Here is a 22,985-nt window from a genome sequence, read left to right as displayed (position 1 = left end):
ATATGGCTTATGTAAGGCATCCTTGTCTATTCTTTGGTAATATCCAAGGTCATGTTGTTGATGCGGTGAGGATCTAAAGATGAATCCAAAAGGACCCACTACAAGTCATGCATGTGATGTGGGTGAAGGTTGTACTACTTTAACAATTTTGGTAGAAGAAACAATAAGTGCTCTCATTGATAAGAAATGGCATTTAGAATATGGGAAAAATACTTGTGTGAGATTTTGAGTTTTTTTACTAAGAGAAATAATATTTTGACAACCACTTTTTGACAACTTTTTGACAACTTTCTCTCTCATACTCACATGATGTTGTTATCCTCTCTCTTCCTTTTTCTCTCTTCATTGTTTTTGACCAATAAGAAGTGAGAAAACCAAGGTTGTCAACAAAGTTGTCATTAAATGGATGTCAAAATATCATTACTCTTAAAATAAATTATTTGTCAAAGTCATCAAACTGAAAGTCATTAAAGTGGAACCTTTTGAATATGAGTGGTTGGAAATGAGTGTCTTAAACACTTTTAAAGACTTTAAATGACGAGTTTTTAAGAAAATTTATGTATTTAATGTATTAGAAATTGTAGTATTTAACTTTTTTAAATTTTTTTTAATTTAGAATTAATAAAAATATATGTTTCAATTGTTTCAATTTTCAATGCACCTCAAAAAATGCATTAAATACAATTGTTTTAATTTTTTTTAATCTCTGGTATTTAATTTTTTTATTTAACTTAATAAAAGTCAATTGTTTCAATTTTCAATGCATTAAATACAATAATTTTCATAAAAATTAACTATTTAAAGGTGTTAAAGAGTGCTCCGAAGGCACTCGTTAACATTTTCCATAAAAATATGTTTTAAAAATGTGATATAAAGCTCGCATAATCTTTTTTCAATTCATTCTATTTAGTTAGAGCAATTACACATGGACACCTTTAAATTTCATGCACTATGGTTATCTCTTCTTATTATATCAACTAGAACTTTTACCCGGGCGGATAAACAATGAAGAAACTAATATATTTATAATAATTTCTCATGTCTACAAATTTTGGAAAATTTATTTAAACACTATGATTTTAATATATATACAATAAGAAAAATTGCTTAAACTTTTTAACTTAACATTAAATAAAATTATTATACTGTTAACACAAAAAAAAAAAAAGACATAGTTGCAATTTTGGTCTCCCTAAAAGGCAAGACACACAAAAAACAATTGTGGATAAAGCGAATGAGGAAAAATTCAAATAAGGTGTCGTATATAGGAGGATCACCGGACAAAAGCAAACAAACCGGTATGAATACTCCAACCAACAGCACCAACCCAAACACACCAACCAACAACACCCACATATTGTTCTGTCTAAAAAAGACGCACGAATACTCCATTTCCTAGAGGTGTGACTAATCTAGTTCACAGAGCAAATTGTGGGGCACTCCTCACATATGACATTGTTATTATATGCTTCCAAACTTGATAGACAATCCTTCAAAGAACCTTCATACTTTGCAAAAATTAGCCCACTCCAAAAATTGTGCAAGTCATCTCTGAATCATGGAGAAACTTTAATACACATTTCCAGCTATAGCCAAAGTAATCCACCAAAATCAGTTATGACTCATTATATAGCAAAGCAATTCGATAAAATCCAATCCAAGGGTAAGTTTATTTTCATATGAATTAAAATCAAGTTTTAGAACATATGACGATTTACAAATTTCAGAAAGAAAAAAAAACTTGAAACTAAGTGCATACCAGAATTCTAGAAGTTACATCAGTCATCAGATGCAGTCAATCAGTTGTTGGTAACTTTGTGAGTCATCTTATAGTACTCACTCAAGCCATGCCATGTCAATAATCCTTGAAGTATAACTTACCATTATCCTTTTCGACCATTACCTACGTTTCAATTTCATTTGAATCACCAATGTTACATATCATAACCAATTTAAACCCGAAACTCTCTTGCAGAGCATGCCAATAACTTTCCTTTCTCTATTTATAATTTAAACAAAAAAGTTTTACCACCAGATCGCATAGTATACATTAATTTTTAGAACCAAATCATAATACCATAAAATCTTAATACAAAAAAAAAACAGTACCATAAAATATTTCTCTTGCATATTTTAACATTACCACATATTTCAGAGTGCACAACACAATTCGTAGCAGTCTACAGTAACATGAAAAAACAATGCAAAAACATGGGTACATGGACAATTGTTAGTCTCCAACATATATTGAAATTTTAAATGTGGAAAGAAAATGACATACAACCTGCCTTTTTTATTCCTTTGATTTTCTAATCAAACCACAATTCACGTCATATGTAGAATTAGAAACATTCTCAACCGCTGTTCTCATGATTACCAAATTTGCATGTTCAAGTAATGTGTCTATGATGTATCATTAGAACTCAAAGTTCATTCAACAAATGGAAATCACTCAAACGAATATGATGCCCTAGTATTTATCTCTATGTATCATGATGTATATGTTTTACAGAAAATCTCATCCAGTCATCAAATCGGCACAACAACAAAAAGAAATAACAGAATTACATAAATCAGGATATAAAATAAATTGATAATAAAGTTTCATGAAGCTGCAGATGACTTTTGAATTCAGAATCGGTGAGGATCTAATGTAGAGTAAAAGAAAGCAACTGTCAAGATCTAATAACCCTCAACTATACAATTTTCCACTAATTTGTATATGCACCTTATTGCTCATACTCAACAACTTTGTTTACCATGATCTGAAACTTATTAAAACAAATTAAAATAGGAAAGAAAGCAACAACAACAAAAAAGAAGAGAAATCTAAAATATAAAAAATTTAGGAAATGAGTCACGGAAAAGATAGCCAAAGACATATGACCAATAATCAATTTGTACTAAATCCAAGTGAGAAAATAATAAAGGCAGTTAACAGAATGAGTAATCTATTTGTACTACTTATTATTCAATCTACGCACCTACCAAAACATGCATATTTTTAATATTGGAAATGGGAAGTTCTTGAAAAACTGCAAGTATAAAGAATTAAAATAGTTCAAATTGAGAATGGCAATATAGAACTTGAACAATGGAAAGTGACCAGGGGCGGATACACCCCCCAGCTAGGCTGGGCTCCAGCCCAGGCTCATCTTCTGCTTAACTTGTAATAGGCCCAGCCCATTAGCCCATTTCCTACTTAAAAAAAAAAAAATTTATGGGCAGAAATAGATTGTTTCAGAGCGCATACGTTAGGCAAAAGAAAAACTATTCTCCTTCAAAGTGAGTCGCGACTCACACCTCTGTCTCTGTTTCAGTTTTCACTTTCCTCACCATCTCTCAAGTACTAGCGCCTCTCCCTCTCTCAAGTTCAACTCTCAGTCATTTTCATTCCTTCTCCTCTTTCTCCTATCCAGTCTCCACTCTCCAGGTTTGTTCTCTGTTTTTTTTGTTTGTTCTATTTTATTGTTGTTGCTTGTTATTTGTTAATGGGTGAATCATTTCAATGAATTTATTATTCAAATTTGAAACCACAATTTAGAATTGTTGATTATCCCCAATTTTGAGTTTCCAAACCCTAATTTAGAATTGTGCATTTTGTGTGATTGAGTGGAGAGTTTATGAAATGAAGAAACACTTACGGTTGTGAAATGAAATGGTCCATTGTGATTTGTGATTGTGAAGGAACAATTTTGTAGCCACACCATAGCGGCTGTCTTCCTTTGAGTCTGAACGGGAATCTTATGAATGGTCCATGAATACCATCACAACTTGATTCTTTGCATTGGTCATCATGGGAAGTGGGAACTAGTTTCTGCAATTTCAACCGTAATTAATAAGTAGAACAAGAAAACATGGATGAGGTTTTTTAGCCAAATAGCCGTTGCTGAATGCTGATCAATCATCATGTCCATCTTATAAGGTTGTGATTATAATTTATCACAACTTCAATTTATAATGTCTATTTGGCTAAAATTAAATTATTGTGAATTGTGATGTTTATAACTTAGGCAGAATTGTGTTTGTACTTGATTTCAATTTTATGTTTTTTGTTTTGTGGATGGTGAATGTATTGTAACTAATAATGTGATGTTTATAACTTAGGTAGATTATGCTAGATGAGGAGATTTTTGGTTGATAGAACAAGTAATGTGAATGTTGTGCAACCGGAAGCCATAGTAGAAGAACCACCGCCTAATGTGGCCAACGAGTTTAATCCAAATGAGATTGTGCGTGATCCAGGTCATAGGAAACAAATTCATACATATGCTCCGAATATTCAAGACCAAGTGAGGAGGGCATATATATTGAAGGGTCCAATGCAACCAAATTTGTCAAATTTTCCTCGTACTCTATGTGGGAATCAAAGAAGAGCATTTTGTGGATCATGGTATAAGAAGTATACATGGCTTGAATACAGTGAGTTCAAGGATTCAGCTTATTGTTTCTATTGCTTTCTCTTTAAGCAACCCGGGAGGGCCGAGCACTTTGGTTTCGACGTCTTCACCAAAGACGGATATAAAGATTGGAAGCATGCATCTAAAGGCTTGAAAGATCATATTGGTAAGCATGATAGTATGCACAACTCATGTATCAAGCATTATGATGATTATAATAATCAAAGACAAAGCTTAGAAAGTAATTTAGCTAGAGCAACTAAGGAATCCGAAGAATTGTATAAGATCCGTTTGACTTGTTCTCTAGATTGTACTAGATATCTCATAGCACAAGGCATTTCTTTCCGTGGCCATGATGAAAAAACTACTTCTCTAAACAAAGGTAATTTTAGAGAGATGGTAGATTGGGTAAAATCTAATAATGAACAAGTGAGAGATGCTTTTGATCGTGGTGGAAAAAATTGCAAAATGACTTCCGGTAACATTCAAAAGGAACTTGCAGAGTGTTGTGCACATGAAGTTATGAATGTGATTATGGAAGAGCTTGGTGATAGACAATTCTCTGTGCTTATTGATGAGTCACGTGATATATCCGTCAAAGAGCAAATGGCAGTGATGTTGAGGTTAGTAGTTATATTTTCCAATTTATATTATCTATTATTCTCCATGCTTATTGACACACCAAGTAATAATGTCTCACATGTTTAATGACTACTGCTTTGGCATATTATATTTCTAGGTTTTTGAACAACAAAGGGGAAGTTGTGGAACGATTTATTGCTCTACATCATGTAAAAGATACCACTTCTGAAGCACTAAAGAATGCTCTTTATTTTATTCTTGATCGTTACAAGTTATCTATTTCAAGGATACGAGGGCAAGGATATGATGGAGCTTCAAATATGAGAGGTGAATTTAATGGTTTGCAAAGAAAGATTCTAGATGAAAACCCTCATGCTTTCTATGTCCATTGTTATGCTCACCGCTTGCAATTGGTGATTGTGTCCGTTGCTAGTAGTTGCTCATCTATTAATGATTTCTTTGAGTACATCAACTTGATTGTAACAACATCAAGTGCATCTTGCAAGAGAAGGGATGCTTTGACGGAGACATAACACAAAGATATTTTGGATCAACTTCAGAGTGGTGAGATATCTACGGGAAGGGGCTTGAACCAATCGACCACTCTTGCTAGACCCGGGGATACTAGATGGGGTTCGCATCATACTACGTTGCTTCGTTTGGATCAGATGTGGTCCTCCGTGTTAGTGGTGCTTAGTATGGTTCATGAAGATGGACGTGGACCATCTCAAGCGGCGGGTTTGATAGAAAAAATGGAGAGCTTTAAATTTGCTTTCATTTTGAAGTTAATGTTAAAGTTGTTTGGTATCACAAACGAGCTTTCAAAAATCTTGCAAAGAAAAGATCTCAATATTGTGCTTGCCATGGAATTAATTAATGTCGTCAAAGCTCGGTTGGCCACATTGAGAGATAGTGGTTGGGATAATTTATTTGTTGATGTGCAAGAATTTTGTGTTGCTAAAGGTATTCCGGTGCCAAACATGGATGAAGAAATACCGGTTCGGGGTCGTTCAAGACTAGAAGGGAGGACTGTCACAAATCTTCACCATTACCGTGCCGAGATTTTTTATGTTGCTATTGACAAAATATGTGTGGAGATGGATCATCGCTTTAGTGAAGGAAGTAACATTGTGCTTGATTGCTTGTCATGTCTTGACCCCAAAAACTCTTTCTCCAAGTTTGATGTTGACAAGCTTGCTCATCTTGCTGATATTTATCGTGCAGACTTTTCTGATGATGACCGTGGAACAATAAGAGAGCAACTTCACACTTATGTACTTCAAGTTAAAAGGCATGCTTCCTTTTCTTCTTGTGAAGATGTTCAAAGTTTGGCTATGAAAATGGTTCAAACTGAGAAACATTTGGTATTTCCATTGGTCTACAAACTCATTGAGTTGGCTTTGATATTGCCGGTGTCGACAGCTTCCGTTGAAAGAGCTTTTTCAGCAATGAAGATTATCAAGACTAAATTGCGCAACAAGATTAACAACGATTGGTTGAATGACTTGATGATATGTTACACCGAGCGGGAGATATTTAAGTCACTTGATGATGTTGATATTATTCGAACATTCACTCGAAAGAGGTCGCGGAAAGGGCATTTACCTCCTAATTTTATTTAGCATGCTATTGTCAGGTTATATTTCTTCTCTCTCATTTCAAATTGTAATTTTGTTGATAAAAATAACGAACCTCTTTTATTTCTATTTACGAGTACTTATATATATTTTGTCATACATAAAAATTTAGCCCAGGCTCTAGAAAATTCCTGGCTCCGCCACTGAAAGTGACAATTATTGAACTTGAACAATCAAACAAATTAAAATAGCTCAAATTGAAAGGGCATAAAGTAGGTGCACAACTTAAAATGGAAAGAAAGATCAGTGAAATTAGAGGAGTTTGCTATTGACTTCTAAGGGTTTTAACATATAGTAGTACTTCAGCAGATGAAATCAAAACATATAGACTCATGAACCATAAAACCCAATACTCTTCATTAGCAGTCACCTAACATAAATCATCAAAAGATATAGAACTAATAGAACTAAAGCTTATTATAAATTTATAATTAAGATTATAGCTTTTCATAGGCATATTTTTCTCACATACACACAACCTCTTGTGAGGAGATAAAAAATAGAAAGGAGAAGAAATTGAAAGGACAACCCCCGAATTTCAGACAACGAAGAAACTCTTTAACTATCAAGTTAATTTCAAGTTTCAGTTAATTTATAGAATCTCAATTAAACTATATAAAAACCTTTCAAATCTGAGGCATGTAACCATTGTTGCTCAGAGAGAATGCAGTCAAATAGCTGCTTAAAAACCAGCTATTACAAACCTCAGTCAAATAGATGTGATGTAAATTGCAACCAGAAAGGCATGTCAAAAATGAACCTCATGATATTACCTATAATGTCAACATGGTTCCGTCATCCTCGGCATTTATTTGCCTATTTTCATTTCTTTTTTGTCTCGTCTACTTTGCTTTCCCATGGTTTCTTCTTCCTATTCAAACCAAAGCAAAAAATCAGAAATCAAAATCATACATATTTAGTAAGAGCCAGACTTGTTCTTCACAGAATTCGAATAATACTTTATCGATAAATAAAAATACAAAAATTGAAGTAGTTTAACGTTAATTCAAATGAAACAAAAACAAACCAAACCCATAATTTCAAAAAAAAAAAAGGATAGCATACGACTGCGAATAAAACAAATTAATTACATATGATTGACTAAAAAAGGATTAACAAACTGAGTACATAGAGAAATACTTAAAAGAGAAAGAAACTTCATAAAACATCACCTTCTCATCGAATGTTTATATGGTTGAACAAACGAATTTTCTCCTTCTATTGATGATATTAGCAGATGAGTAGTGCTCTGTTTTGATAATCATTACCACAACTTAAATCCTCTTCAACCCAGTGGCGGAGCCAGGAATTTTCTAGAGCCTGGGCTAAATTTTTATGTATGACAAAATATATATAAGTACTCGTAAATAGAAATAAAAGAGGTTCGTTATTTTTATCAACAAAATTACAATTTGAAATGAGAGAGAAGAAATATAACCTGACAATAGCATGCTAAATAAAATTAGGAGGTAAATGCCCTTTCCGCGACCTCTTTCGAGTGAATGTTCGAATAATATCAACATCATCAAGTGACTTAAATATCTCCCGCTCGGTGTAACATATCATCAAGTCATTCAACCAATCGTTGTTAATCTTGTTGCGCAATTTAGTCTTGATAATCTTCATTGCTGAAAAAGCTCTTTCAACGGAAGCTGTCGACACCGGCAATATCAAAGCCAACTCAATGAGTTTGTAGACCAATGGAAATACCAAATGTTTCTCAGTTTGAACCATTTTCATAGCCAAACTTTGAACATCTTCACAAGAAGAAAAGGAAGCATGCCTTTTAACTTGAAGTACATAAGTGTGAAGTTGCTCTCTTATTGTTCCACGGTCATCATCAGAAAAGTCTGCACGATAAATATCAGCAAGATGAGCAAGCTTGTCAACATCAAACTTGGAGAAAGAGTTTTTGGGGTCAAGACATGACAAGCAATCAAGCACAATGTTACTTCCTTCACTAAAGCGATGATCCATCTCCACACATATTTTGTCAATAGCAACATAAAAAATCTCGGCACGGTAATGGTGAAGATTTGTGACAGTCCTCCCTTCTAGTCTTGAACGACCCCGAACCGGTATTTCTTCATCCATGTTTGGCACCGGAATACCTTTAGCAACACAAAATTCTTGCACATCAACAAATAAATTATCCCAACCACTATCTCTCAATGTGGCCAACCGAGCTTTGACGACATTAATTAATTCCATGGCAAGCACAATATTGAGATCTTTTCTTTGCAAGATTTTTGAAAGCTCGTTTGTGATACCAAACAACTTTAACATTAACTTCAAAATGAAAGCAAATTTAAAGCTCTCCATTTTTTCTATCAAACCCGCCGCTTGAGATGGTCCACGTCCATCTTCATGAACCATACTAAGCACCACTAACACGGAGGACCACATCTGATCCAAACGAAGCAACGTAGTATGATGCGAACCCCATCTAGTATCCCCGGGTCTAGCAAGAGTGGTCGATTGGTTCAAGCCCCTTCCCGTAGATATCTCACCACTCTGAAGTTGATCCAAAATATCTTTGTGTTGTGTCTCCGTCAAAGCATCCCTTCTCTTGCAAGATGCACTTGATGTTGTTACAATCAAGTTGATGTACTCAAAGAAATCATTAATAGATGAGCAACTACTAGCAACGGACACAATCACCAATTGCAAGCGGTGAGCATAACAATGGACATAGAAAGCATGAGGGTTTTCATCTAGAATCTTTCTTTGCAAACCATTAAATTCACCTCTCATATTTGAAGCTCCATCATATCCTTGCCCTCGTATCCTTGAAATAGATAACTTGTAACGATCAAGAATAAAATAAAGAGCATTCTTTAGTGCTTCAGAAGTGGTATCTTTTACATGATGTAGAGCAATAAATCGTTCCACAACTTCCCCTTTGTTGTTCAAAAACCTAGAAATATAATATGCCAAAGCAGTAGTCATTAAACATGTGAGACATTATTACTTGGTGTGTCAATAAGCATGGAGAATAATAGATAATATAAATTGGAAAATATAACTACTAACCTCAACATCACTGCCATTTGCTCTTTGACGGATATATCACGTGACTCATCAATAAGCACAGAGAATTGTCTATCACCAAGCTCTTCCATAATCACATTCATAACTTCATGTGCACAACACTCTGCAAGTTCCTTTTGAATGTTACCGGAAGTCATTTTGCAATTTTTTCCACCACGATCAAAAGCATCTCTCACTTGTTCATTATTAGATTTTACCCAATCTACCATCTCTCTAAAATTACCTTTGTTTAGAGAAGTAGTTTTTTCATCATGGCCACGGAAAGAAATGCCTTGTGCTATGAGATATCTAGTACAATCTAGAGAACAAGTCAAACGGATCTTATACAATTCTTCGGATTCCTTAGTTGCTCTAGCTAAATTACTTTCTAAGCTTTGTCTTTGATTATTATAATCATCATAATGCTTGATACATGAGTTGTGCATACTATCATGCTTACCAATATGATCTTTCAAGCCTTTAGATGCATGCTTCCAATCTTTATATCCGTCTTTGGTGAAGACGTCGAAACCAAAGTGCTCGGCCCTCCCGGGTTGCTTAAAGAGAAAGCAATAGAAACAATAAGCTGAATCCTTGAACTCACTGTATTCAAGCCATGTATACTTCTTATACCATGATCCACAAAATGCTCTTCTTTGATTCCCACATAGAGTACGAGGAAAATTTGACAAATTTGGTTGCATTGGACCCTTCAATATATATGCCCTCCTCACTTGGTCTTGAATATTCGGAGCATATGTATGAATTTGTTTCCTATGACCTGGATCACGCACAATCTCATTTGGATTAAACTCGTTGGCCACATTAGGCGGTGGTTCTTCTACTATGGCTTCCGGTTGCACAACATTCACATTACTTGTTCTATCAACCAAAAATCTCCTCATCTAGCATAATCTACCTAAGTTATAAACATCACATTATTAGTTACAATACATTCACCATCCACAAAACAAAAAACATAAAATTGAAATCAAGTACAAACACAATTCTGCCTAAGTTATAAACATCACAATTCACAATAATTTAATTTTAGCCAAATAGACATTATAAATTGAAGTTGTGATAAATTATAATCACAACCTTATAAGATGGACATGATGATTGATCAGCATTCAGCAACGGCTATTTGGCTAAAAAACCTCATCCATGTTTTCTTGTTCTACTTATTAATTACGGTTGAAATTGCAGAAACTAGTTCCCACTTCCCATGATGACCAATGCAAAGAATCAAGTTGTGATGGTATTCATGGACCATTCATAAGATTCCCGTTCAGACTCAAAGGAAGACAGCCGCTATGGTGTGGCTACAAAATTGTTCCTTCACAATCACAAATCACAATGGACCATTTCATTTCACAACCGTAAGTGTTTCTTCATTTCATAAACTCTCCACTCAATCACACAAAATGCACAATTCTAAATTAGGGTTTGGAAACTCAAAATTGGGGATAATCAACAATTCTAAATTGTGGTTTCAAATTTGAATAATAAATTCATTGAAATGATTCACCCATTAACAAATAACAAGCAACAACAATAAAATAGAACAAACAAAAAAAACAGAGAACAAACCTGGAGAGTGGAGACTGGATAGGAGAAAGAGGAGAAGGAATGAAAATGACTGAGAGTTGAACTTGAGAGAGGGAGAGGCGCTAGTACTTGAGAGATGGTGAGGAAAGTGAAAACTGAAACAGAGACAGAGGTGTGAGTCGCGACTCACTTTGAAGGAGAATAGTTTTTCTTTTGCCTAACGTATGCGCTCTGAAACAATCTATTTCTGCCCATAAATTTTTTTTTTTTTAAGTAGGAAATGGGCTAATGGGCTGGGCCTATTACAAGTTAAGCAGAAGATGAGCCTGGGCTGGAGCCCAGCCTAGCTGGGGGGTGTATCCGCCCCTGCTTCAACCTGTAAAAATAAAAAACAACAATAATAGTCATTACCTAACAAATGAATTGGTGAAACCCCAAGATGAAATTTTTGGGGGAATAAAAAACTACAAACTAAATAGTTACAATATGATAATCAGAACCAGTGATGACAATATGATAATCAGAAATGGTGAATCCCCAATATGAAAACCCTGGGAAACAAAAGCACCACCACTACCGCTCTCCTTCTTAGATGATCTGTTAACTTGGGTTTTGCAGCAACTCTTTTGAAAAGATAAGGAGAAAAAAACGGAGAGAGGCAGAGAAGTAGAGAACATTCAAGAAGGTTAATGAAGAATCAACTGAGAGGAGGTGTCGGCTATGTTGAGAGAGAGAATGTACACGCTGATTTTTTTCCTTGGAGAGTGAAGAGGATGAGATCGGTACATGCTTCCAATGATATGAGATAGTTATGCGGCACCATTCAGATCCTAAAGCTAATTGAGATGCGTGTTGGAAATATAAAAGACTTATTAGGGGAATGAAATGGTGCATTGGAACAATTAGAACATGGCTTTGGAAACATACAAAATGAGAGAAAATCTTGTGTGGACCAGGACCAAAAATTTTGGTTTGGTCACACACACAAGAATTTGCCTTCTCTCTCTTCTCTTCTCCATTTTCTCTCTCTTCTCTCTTCTCTCTCTTCTCTCTTCTCTCTTTGTGTGTGACCAAACCAAAATTCTTGGTCCTGGTCCACACAAGTGTTTCTCACAAAATGATGGGGTGAGAAAATCTCATTCAAATTTGAAGGAACATTGATCGATTAGGGACATAGATTAACGGCTGTGATGCAGTTGGCACCCAAAGCAAGTGAGATAAGGGTCTGATATATTTAATGGAATGTGTGGAGATCTGTTATGATGGAAATCAACAGCCAACATTACTTGGCGCCAAAACTAATTAGGTTTAGGGTTTGCAAAGTCATTAGCAATGTTATGATATATCATCACATCAAATTCTTTTATCCATTCTCTTTCAAGGTTTATACATCCAATCCAATAAGATATCCATCAAATATTATTCATTTCTTTATAATAACATTAGTCCTCTACCCAAATCAATATATCCGCCAAATAAAGATATCATCACTGGCTGGCTGCGCTACTCAAATCAAAGTCAAAAAACCAAGATTATTTTGAGGCTTGAGAATAGTGAAATAATTAATTAATAAAAATATACACCCTCCTCCGGTCATTAATATAAGCAAAAATATGACATATAATAAAGACTACATACATCATTAATTGAATGTATCTAAAAATTAGATTTTTTCTTATATTAGTGACAGGAGGATGTATATTGTGGAAGCTTTTAATATCTCTACTACCTAACACCTTTGAAAAAGAAAAAGGAGAGGGTTGGGTTTGATGGTTGAAAAGTTACTCCCCATTATCTGTGCCAGTGGGAAGGCCATAGTTTTTGGGATCTCGTTGGAAATTAGCTACCACCCGCTATGTCCTTTTCTGCTTATTGTTATCTAAGATATAGTATACTCTATCCGGTCACTATTATAAGCAAATTTCTACTTTTTCGATTCATTTAATAAATGATGTATGTGGTCTACAATATAGACCACATATATCATTTATTGAATGAACTTAAAAAGTCAAAATTTGCTTATAATAGTGACTGGAGGGAGTATGTCTTACTCTACTTTTCAAAAACGCACTTAATTTGTTTTGAGATATTTTTGTTAGATTAAGCTCTCTTAAATGATATGTCTTACAACTATTTTGTAACAATTTTTCAAATAATCCATTTGGGGTTGGCCTAGTGGTTGGTTTGGAATCTTTGAGTGTGTTCGGTCTCAGGTTCGATTATGGTCCCCTCAGATTAGTCAGTCCTTGGATCGGATACCGAGTTTAAAAAAAATCTTTTTTATGTTAAAAAAATATGTTTTAAAAATAATCGTATAAATATCATTTATTTTTATAAACAGTTAATTAACTCTTTATTACTTCATTTCTTAGTTGTTATCAAACTAATGTTGTATCCTCGTTTCTAAACTTTTTTTTGTTTATGTTGAGGATACCAGAGAGCGTCGAGTGCGGTAATTTGTTAAACGTTCAAGACAACTAAGAGACTTTGGCACCACACGTCCACCCAACATCTTAAGATTTTCAATAAAGATGTGGTGTCAAAGTTTCTTAGTGGTCTTGAACAATTAGTTCATTGCCGCTCTGAGCGCTCCTTAAACTCCCCAACAAGAGGTATGAGGGACGACGATAATGGGATCCTGGTGTAGAACAGATTGTTGATGTGGGTGATTTACACTTGAAAGAGAGGTTGTTAGAATTCAAGAGAGTAATTAAATCTCACATCGACTAAAATTGTTGGATATGTAAGACAGGATATCATATATTCAATATTTTAAGATTTTGGGTGAAGGTATAATGTCGAAGTCCTTTGTTTTATGAAATCTAGACATGTGATTAAAAATTGATATGAAATAATATTTTGTTTACATAAGAATACGTTTAAGTATATCCATGAGACAATATCGCAATTTTTATTTTAGGGTTAATAGTTCTCTACCCCCTGTAATATAGGCCACTTTTGATTTTCCCCCCTGTAATTTTTTTTTTTAGATTCCGTCCTTGTAAAAAAAAATTTGTTTTGGAATACCCCCCTAAGTGAGCTGACTGTGCAATTTCGTCAATGTGGCACGCTGAGTCACCTTTTTCTGATGACGTGGCGCGCTGACTGTATAATTATTTTTTATTGTGTACACGTGGCATTTGTGATTTTTTTAAAAAAATCTTAAATTTTTTAAAAATTCTAGAAAAATTAATAAAAATGAAAAAAATACCGGAAAAATTAATAGAAATAATTAAAAAATCTGATAAAATGAAAAATAATGAAACAATTCTAGAAATATTAATAAAAAATCTGGAAATTTTTTTAAAAAATTATGGAAAATATTAATATATATCAAAAATTTTGAAAAATTTTAAAAAATATGAATTAAGTTCCTAAAACATTCTGAAAAAAATCGAAATTTGTATATTTTTGTATAAAAAACAAACTTTTCAATTTCGTATAAAAAATTTGAACTTTTTTTAAAAAATTTCGAAATATTTTATGTTCCTGAATTTTTCCTTTTTTATAAAAATTCTTATAAAAAATAACACTCTTATAAAAATTTCAAGAACTTAAACTATTTGGAAATTTTTTAAAATAATAAGAAAATATATTTCAATTTTTTTTTAAAAAAGATCAAATTTTTCTTTCGAAATTGAAAAGTTTGTTTTTTTATTTTTTATACAAAAAATAAAAATTTTAATTTTTTTCAGGAACTTAATTAAGATTTTTTTTATAATTTTTTTCGAAAATTTCGATGAATATTAATATTTTCCAAAAAGAAATTATTTTTTCATTATTTTTCATTTTTCCGTATTTTTATTAATTTTTCCATAATTTTAAAAAATTTCCAGTATTTTTCTAGATTTTTTTAAATAAAATTTAAGGCTTTTTTTTTATATTTTTTAAGATTTTTTTAAAAAATAAAAATCACAATAAAAATATAAAAAAACAAACTTTAATATAAAAGATGAACAAAATTTACTACATAGTAGCAATAGTAAATAGTGGAGTAATTTGTAAGTAGTACATAAGACCATCCACAACATAGCATCTGGTTTAAGTGCTTAAATGGGACCCCTTTGTCCACATCACTCATTTTACAATAGTACTTAATGAACATCAATTTTCTCCAACTCAGCACCACAAAGAAATTATTAAATAGATCCCACAAATAATTTTATATCATTATATTTCAACAAAAATGTTTAATTCAATCTGATTTATCAAATAGAGTCTACAAAAAAGTGAAGATAAAGAGGGTGCTTTCATAACTACATTTCTCCATAGACACCCAAATATTATACTTTACAATGAGGGTGCCTATTTAATATGGTGCTAAATAGGTGAAGCACCCACCATTGTGGATGACCTAAGTATTTTGAGTCTCTTGTAATCTAGTGAATATCTAAAATCCATTTGACGTAAATTATTTATATATTTTTTTTTAAAAATATGACCGAATTGACTTAAATATTTAAAGATATATTATTTAAAACGTTAGAGGATGCCATCACATGTATCACTAATTAGTTAATATCAGTAAGCACTGTTGATTTCATCTAAAAATAAACTTTATTCCCAGTATTACATTTCTAAAAAAAAAAATTATACTCTGGTCCTTTTTACAAGAAACAATTGATTTTTTAGATACATGGAATAAATTATGTATCTGGTTTAAATTCTAGGTTAGATACAAAAATTATTCAATGTATTTAAAAAGTCAATTGTCTCTTGTAAATAGGACCGGAGGTAGTATATATGTGTATGTATATCGTAATTTAAAAATTAAACTCTTGCTTGGAATGAATTAATGTACAAGTTAATTCGTATTTTCTTATAACTTGGACAACAAATATTTTTTAATTCACACCTCGAAGGATATGCTTTATAAGTGTTCTAAAAAAATGTGCAAAGAAAATGTGAAATCTACACATTGATTGATTTAGAAAAAATATTGAAATTTACATATACTTGAATGGTTAAACATATATTTTTCTCTACGTTTTACCATTCTCAAAGATATTAATTGATACATTGTTCATCGTTAAACCACAAACAAATGGATTTATAGGTATTTGTAAATTATTGTTGCGGGACAAAACTATTAATAGTCAACAGTTGAAGGTCGTTTTACAATTATTTTCATTTTTATAGAAGCCATGATTTGGATGAGCAATTAAAACTTTTTCATAATAATAAGAAATTGCATAAATACCTTTTTAAATTGAAAACTATCATATTGATTATTGAACTTATTTTTATGAGAATCTTAAAAACTATGTTTGATGATATACTTGATCAAACATATGAAGAAAGTATAATTATTGAATATAATTTTCTCCAACATCTATCTGCAACAACATGAGATTTTATCTGATCTGCAATAGCCACCGTTATCATCCCCATAAATCACTCGACACGAATGGTCGCAAAATGCGTGTGTCCCCATACATTGTGGGAAATTAAAGCAATGTTCAGCATTTGTCAGATCTTCTGCTCCTGTTGCAATTGACTCAACCATATTAGAAATGATACCTTCAATTATTTATTAATTATTTGCTTTTCAGGTACAATGTTAAACCATTTTCTTGAAAACGTATTTCTTATAACTCAATTAAAAAAAAATGTCTAAAATCAACTCATATCCTAAAATCAAAATATATTCATCGAAAAGGTAAAAAAGGTTGAGTAATCAAACTTATTTTTTACCTGCAGCCATTATGATTTTGTTTAAGAGGCTAAAATAAAATATATTACCACAACAAATGGCCTTTCTAGCACAAGATGTGCCTAGGAAGTAACACCAAAGTTAGAACAAGGTATGAACAAAAATTACAAGGCAAAAGCCTAAACTCAACCAAACCACAGAACAGAAACAACGATAATTAGTCTATGCCTAATAAAGTAAATGGACTAAGCCACCAACCATGATAATTAAAGGGAAGAGTTGCATTCACCTTCAACCACTTGTAGGTTAACGACTTTATCTTGTCCACCACCTGCAGCCATTATTGATACGACACACATGATTATAAATGGCATAAGGAGAGGATTGATCCGAGTCGTCATTCTATTTTGAAAGGTTGATAGGAAATGCCTTGCCATAAGGTATTTAAGATCACTGGAGAAGTCATTTTAGAATAAAAACATTTAAGTAAAATTAATTTTTTGGTCAAAAGAATAATTAAATTAAATACTTTTTGACGATTTCACTTTATAAAAATTTATTTCCAATGAATGGTACGTATTATTTTACCTAAAAACTGTTATATCTTATTAAATATGTTCAAAACTTGATATAGCTTTTTGTAAATCATATTTTTTTACAGATTTTATCAATTAATACTAAAAACAAATGTGGTATCTGTCTACCGAATTTACTGTCAATTAAATTTTGGATATTTCTTCAAAAAAATTAAATTTTGGATATCTATAGGAATTCATCTACTAACAATATATCTACTAACAATATATAAAAATTGAAGTACAATAAAATTTCATAATCATAATCATCCTTATCAAAACCTATGAAATTTCATAATCATCCTTATCAAAATTTATGATATCCTTAATTTTATGTGCATAACGGTCATTTCATAATCTACTAACAATTCATAATTTACTAACAATATATAAAAATTGAAGTATAGCAAAATTTCATAATCGTCCTTATCAAAACCTATGATATCCTTAATTTTATGTGCATAACGGTCATTTCATAAAATTTAATTTATTTGCTTTTTAAATAATTAATTACGGATAATGGTTTGTAACAAATTTTTGGATAACTATGAAGTAATTTTTCGAGAAAAAAAGAGGTGTAACAAAATTCCTCAATACCACGTCACAAGTTGGTAACCAATTTTCTACTAACAATATATAAAAATTGAAGTACAGCAAAATTTTATAACCGTCCTTATCAAAACCTATGATATCCTTAATTTTATGTGCATAACGGTCATTTCATATTCTACTAATATTAATATATTAATATATTATCTACTAACAATATATAAAAATTGAAGTATAGCAAAATTTCATAATCGTCCTTATCAAAACCTATGATATCCTTAATTTTATGTGCATAACGGTCATTTCATAAAATTTAATTTATTTGCTTTTTAAATAATTAATTACGGATAATGGTTTGTAACAAATTTTTGGATAACTATGAAGTAATTTTTCGAGAAAAAAAAAGGTGTAACAAAATTTCTCAATACCACGTCACAAGTTGGTAACCAATTTTCTACTAACAATATATAAAAATTGAAGTACAACAAAATTTTATAATCGTCCTTATCAAAACCTATGATATCCTTAATTTTATGTGCATAACGGTCATTTCATATTCTACTCATATTAATATATTAATATATTATCTACTAACAATATATAAAAATTGAAGTATAGCAAAATTTCATAATCGTCCTTATCAAAACCTATGATATCCTTAATTTTATGTGCATAACGGTCATTTCATAAAATTTAATTTATTTGCTTTTTAAATAATTAATTACGGATAATGGTTTGTAACAAATTTTTGGATAACTATGAAGTAATTTTTCGAGAAAAAAAAAAGGTGTAACCAAATTCCTCAATACCACGTCACAAGTTGGTAACCAATTTTCTACTAACAATATATAAAAATTGAAGTACAACAAAATTTTATAATCGTCCTTATCAAAACCTATGATATCCTTAATTTTATGTGAATAACGGTCATTTCATATTCTACTAATATTAATTTTTTTGCTAAGCAAGGAGTAATGGCAGACATCGGGAGAAAACACCGACATACCAACTAGGTTGGCATCTGGGAAACCTCCGTCCTATGCCGCCAAACTCTAAAATTTTATTAAAAAAAAGGAAAAATATATACAAGAAGAGGGGGGACTAGGCCAAAACCCTCAGAAGAAAAACAAACCAAAAATGCTGGAAAAAAAAACTACTACAGACTAAGAAAATCTGCAGTTAAACAAACCAGCTCTATCACGAAGAAATCCATATGCAACTGACAATCAGCCGGAAGAGTTTCTAACCAAATAGAGCTATGAATCCCATGACTCATATTTTCCAATTTTTCCGCATAGCTGATACGGACATTCCAATATAACATAATCATTTGGAAGATGGAAGACCACCCTTTGCACGGGTTTGATAGGGCGTACCAAGGACTTGCTTTTTACGATTTTGTTTCTGCGCCTTGGTAAGAACTTGAGTGAAGCCTTCATCAGCCATTCGTTGATCATATTCACGGATTCTGGCCCATAAATCAAGGTCATGCTGAATACGAGGATTGCTATGTGTCATTCCTTCTTCACGAACAATTACGGGCCTGTTGACATCGTCCAAATCTGCACCATCAGTGGCATCCAATTGATCAGTTGGTGAGACCTCCCTATCAACATTATGAACATCAGCGGCTGTACCTGCAGAGGCATGTAGGGAAACTTGTGTGTCAGCTGCTGCAGTTGAGTCTACAAGATCAACAATAGGCTCCTCCTGCACATGAACATGCTCCAATTGCAAATGAGGACCAGTAGCAACCGGAACATCAACAACCGGAATAGAGATGTGCCCTTCCGGAGATATGGCAGCATCCTGTGATTCATTTGTCACCAGTGTCAATAAAGGAACCGCAGAATGCAAATCACGTTGAGGAACCTCGTCTGTGACGTTTTGTAAAGAAATACTAAATGAAGTCTCAACATTATTTTTAGTCACCAGAGGTTGTGCAGTAGGTGGGGTTTCAAAGGCCTTGGAGGAGCCTGTTCCGGAAGGATTGTCCTTCAACGGCATCCACTCAGTTTTTTTTACTGGAACTTGCTCTTTCCCCTTACCATCAGTAGGTTTTTGATTGGAATCATCCTTTCTAGGGTACAACCAGCGACACTTAGAAACATCATGGCCAATGCTTGTACAGTGTTTGCAAAAATCGGGTAGTCCCTCATACTCTATTGCCAATGGGAAAGCAAAACCTTCACGTTCCACCATGATCTCATAAAATATATCCTTCGAAAGATCCATGTCAACCAGAACTCGGGCATAATGACCATAAAGTCTGTTACGAGTCACATTATCAATGAGTAACGGAGTCCCTACCGCCCCGGCAATCTCATATAAGGTCCTCTCCATCCAATATTCTTGTGGTAATTCCCATAATCGAACCCAAACCTGAGTGTGAGTTTGTCGTTGCGTGTGCATGTTGAAGTCTTTTTTCCATTCAAATAATCTGAGTAACCCTGGCTTCAAGCTAACAGTACCTGCTGCCCAAACGGTTCTCATATCCTCTTGTGAGTTAAAGAAAAATTCATAAAACCCCCGGCCAAGGGATGTAAGATGCCATGGCCCTTGCACTTTCCATAATTTCTGTAACTTGGCAGCGAGATCCTTGGAGGAGAAAGGCTTATCGCCCTTGTTCAGAACTAACCGCCCTCTAAGGTTGGTTTTGCAAAAATCTAGTCCACAAGAGTAAACGTCGTCAGTGATCTTAACCGATAGCATGTTACCACGAATGGAGGGCACCGGAAGGGGGTCCGAGAGGGCTGTTTTGCCTCGTACGGCCTGGGCTGTCAATGGAGATCCTGTCAGTGCTTGTGCAAACGAGACCGCAGAGGAAACCACCGGCGCCTGAGGTGTGACAACCCTCGTGGCAGAGGGAATTGGTGCTGGAACCATCATCTCAGCCTGCCAATCGAACATGGCAGCTAAGATCGCAACAAAGACAAGGAGCAAGCACGATGTGGAATTCCACAAGGGGATTCAATTGACTGCTTTCACGTAACAAAACTCTGGAGAAACTAGGTGGCCACGTAACAAGCTTAGGGTGCTTTTGCTAATTGCCAATTCTCCACCAAAAGTGCCAAAAGGATGGAGCCAATCACCAAATGTAATGGAAATTGGAAAATCCACCCAAAAGAAAATTAAAAGGAGACGTGAAATAATTGAACAACATGAATTAGCAAATGAAGGGATAGCATGAATTAACAAACCGATTGGAATGGACAGGACGACGCCGGTTACACAAACCCTAGCAGAGCCATTCTTCAATATTCCCGTCTCAAATTCTATTCTACTAATATTAATATATTAATATATTATTAATATATAAAAATTGAAGTACAGCAAAATTTCATAATCGTCCTTATCAAAACCTATGATATCCTTAATTTTATGTGCATAACGGTCATTTCATAATCTACTAATATATATATATATATATATATATATATATATATATATATATAATATAATAAAAAAATTGAAGTACAACAAAATTTCATAATCGTCCTTATCAAAACCTATGATATCCTTAATTTTATGTGCATAACAGACATTTCTTAAAATTTAATTTATTTGCTTTTTAAATAATTAATTACGGATAATGGTTTGTAACAAATTTTTTGATAACTATGAAGTAATTTTTCGAGAAAAAAAAGGTGTAACCAAATTCCTCAATACCACGTCACAAGTTAGTAACCAATTTTTCCTATAATAAAAAAAAAACAATAACAAAAATCCTCAAAATTAATTTCCACGTTATCAAACAAAATTGTAACTAAATTTCTCAAAACAATTTATCACGGTAATGCTCATCACAAAATTTTCTCGGATAAAGTGTAACAAATTTTCTCAAAATTTCTTAAGCAAGTTCCTATATATTCCTATATTTTTTTTCCTCCAATACATCGATCAACTTGATGAGTATGATGAATAATCTACCAACATCCACTAATAATATATAAAAATTAAAGTCCAGCCAAATTTCATAACCGTCCTTATTAAAACTCATGATCTCCTTAATTTTACAATCGTCCAAAAAATATTGAATGATGTTTTGCATATAAATAAAAATTTAATCAATAGAAACACCGTGTTAATGTTGATATTTTGAAAATTTAATCAATAAGGATTCCAAGTATTACATTTCAGTATTTACATTTCTAAAAATAAAATTATATATATGTATGTATGTATGTATGTATGTATGTCGTAATTTAAAAATTAAACTCTTACTTGGAATGAATTAATGTACAAGTTAATTAGCACTTTCTTATAACTTGGACAACAAATATTTTTGAATTCACACCTCGAAGGATATACTTTATAAGTGTTCTAAAAAAATGTGCAAAGAAAATGTGAAATCTATACGTTGATTGATTTAGAAAAAATATTGAAATTTACATATACTTAAATGGTTAAACATATATTTTTCTCTACGTTTTACCATTCTCAAAGATATTAATTGATACATTGTTCATCGTTAAACCACAAATAAATAGATTTATAGGTATTTGTAAATTATTGTTGCGGGACAAAACTATTAATAGTCAACAGTTGAAGGTCGTTTTACAATTATTTTCATTTTTATAGAAGCCATGATTTGGATGAGCAATTAAAACTTTTTCATAATAATAAGAAATTGCATAAATACCTTTTTAAATTGAAAACTATCATATTGATTATTGAACTTATTTTTATGAGAATCTTAAAAACCATGTTTGATGATATACTTGATCAAACATATGAAGAAAGTACAATTATTGAATATAATTTTCTCCAACATCTATCTGCAACAACATGAGATTTTATCTGATCTGCAATAGCCACCGTTATCATCCCCATAAATCACTCGACATGAATGGTCGCAAAATGCGTGTGTACCCATACATTGTGGGAAATTAAAGCAATGTTCAACATTTGTCAGATCTTCTGCTCATGTTGCAATTGACTCAACCATATTAGAAATTATACCTTCAATTATTTATTAATTATTTGCTTTTCAGATACAATGTTAAAT

The 22,985-nt window shown here is 32.6% G+C and overlaps 4 protein-coding genes and 1 long non-coding RNA gene across 6 annotated transcripts; 2 read left to right on the top strand and 3 right to left on the bottom strand.

Moving 5' to 3' along the window:
• Nucleotides 1-1,103: 1,103 nt before the first annotated feature.
• Nucleotides 1,104-7,905, bottom strand: LOC146910451 (uncharacterized). 2 transcript variants are annotated; one of them, XR_015019396.1, is made up of 4 exons: nt 7,792-7,905; nt 7,393-7,490; nt 1,760-1,903; nt 1,104-1,586 (listed from the first exon to the last, which is right to left on the bottom strand). It is a non-coding gene; the product is annotated as an uncharacterized LOC146910451 (long non-coding RNA). The 2 variants fall into 2 exon arrangements; XR_015019397.1 differs by having other exon boundaries at nt 1,104-1,551.
• On the top strand, nt 3,111-6,669 carry LOC146910453 (uncharacterized). The gene is made up of 2 exons (XM_085727142.1): nt 3,111-5,023; nt 5,140-6,669. Exons 1-2 carry the CDS (start codon nt 4,122-4,124, stop codon nt 5,513-5,515), a joined length of 1,278 nt encoding a protein of 425 aa, XP_085583268.1. The 5' UTR covers nt 3,111-4,121; the 3' UTR covers nt 5,516-6,669.
• LOC146910452 (uncharacterized) lies at nt 5,651-6,669 on the top strand. Its single transcript, XM_085727136.1, has one exon. The coding sequence runs from the start codon at nt 5,651-5,653 to the stop codon at nt 6,602-6,604; it is 954 nt and encodes a 317-aa protein (XP_085583262.1). The 3' UTR covers nt 6,605-6,669.
• Nucleotides 7,906-7,987: 82 nt separating the features above from the next.
• LOC146910450 (uncharacterized) lies at nt 7,988-11,536 on the bottom strand. Its single transcript, XM_085727137.1, has 3 exons — nt 11,243-11,536; nt 9,653-10,988; nt 7,988-9,536 (listed from the first exon to the last, which is right to left on the bottom strand). The coding sequence occupies exons 2-3, from the start codon at nt 10,552-10,554 to the stop codon at nt 8,072-8,074; spliced, it is 2,367 nt and encodes a 788-aa protein (XP_085583263.1). The 5' UTR covers nt 10,555-10,988; nt 11,243-11,536; the 3' UTR covers nt 7,988-8,071.
• Nucleotides 11,537-19,303: 7,767 nt separating this feature from the next.
• Nucleotides 19,304-20,887, bottom strand: LOC146910449 (uncharacterized). Its single transcript, XM_085729434.1, has one exon. The coding sequence runs from the start codon at nt 20,885-20,887 to the stop codon at nt 19,304-19,306; it is 1,584 nt and encodes a 527-aa protein (XP_085585560.1).
• Between the last annotated feature and the right edge of the window lie 2,098 nt (nt 20,888-22,985).

The sequence above is a fragment of the Medicago sativa genome, chromosome 7 (assembly GCF_051527215.1).
Source record: "Medicago sativa cultivar Bolivia chromosome 7, Bolivia_mono, whole genome shotgun sequence".
In the NCBI taxonomy this organism is placed as follows: Eukaryota; Viridiplantae; Streptophyta; class Magnoliopsida; order Fabales; family Fabaceae; genus Medicago; species Medicago sativa.
The sequence above is the reverse complement of the archived record's forward strand: the minus strand, read 5'-3'. Positions and strand labels throughout refer to the sequence as shown.

What these genes read in the sequence shown, in the direction of transcription:
- LOC146910452 (XM_085727136.1), top strand. Translation starts at nt 5,651, where the DNA reads ATGTGGTCCTCCGTGTTAGTGGTGCTTAGTATGGTTCATGAAGATGGA.
- LOC146910453 (XM_085727142.1), top strand. Translation starts at nt 4,122, where the DNA reads ATGAGGAGATTTTTGGTTGATAGAACAAGTAATGTGAATGTTGTGCAA. An exon ending in CAAATGGCAGTGATGTTGAG is followed by an intron (nt 5,024 to 5,139) that starts GTTAGTAGTTAT and finishes TTATATTTCTAG; the next exon opens with GTTTTTGAACAACAAAGGGG.
- LOC146910450 (XM_085727137.1), bottom strand. Translation starts at nt 10,554, where the DNA reads ATGAGGAGATTTTTGGTTGATAGAACAAGTAATGTGAATGTTGTGCAA. An exon ending in CAAATGGCAGTGATGTTGAG is followed by an intron (nt 9,537 to 9,652) that starts GTTAGTAGTTAT and finishes TTATATTTCTAG; the next exon opens with GTTTTTGAACAACAAAGGGG.
- LOC146910449 (XM_085729434.1), bottom strand. Translation starts at nt 20,887, where the DNA reads ATGTTCGATTGGCAGGCTGAGATGATGGTTCCAGCACCAATTCCCTCT.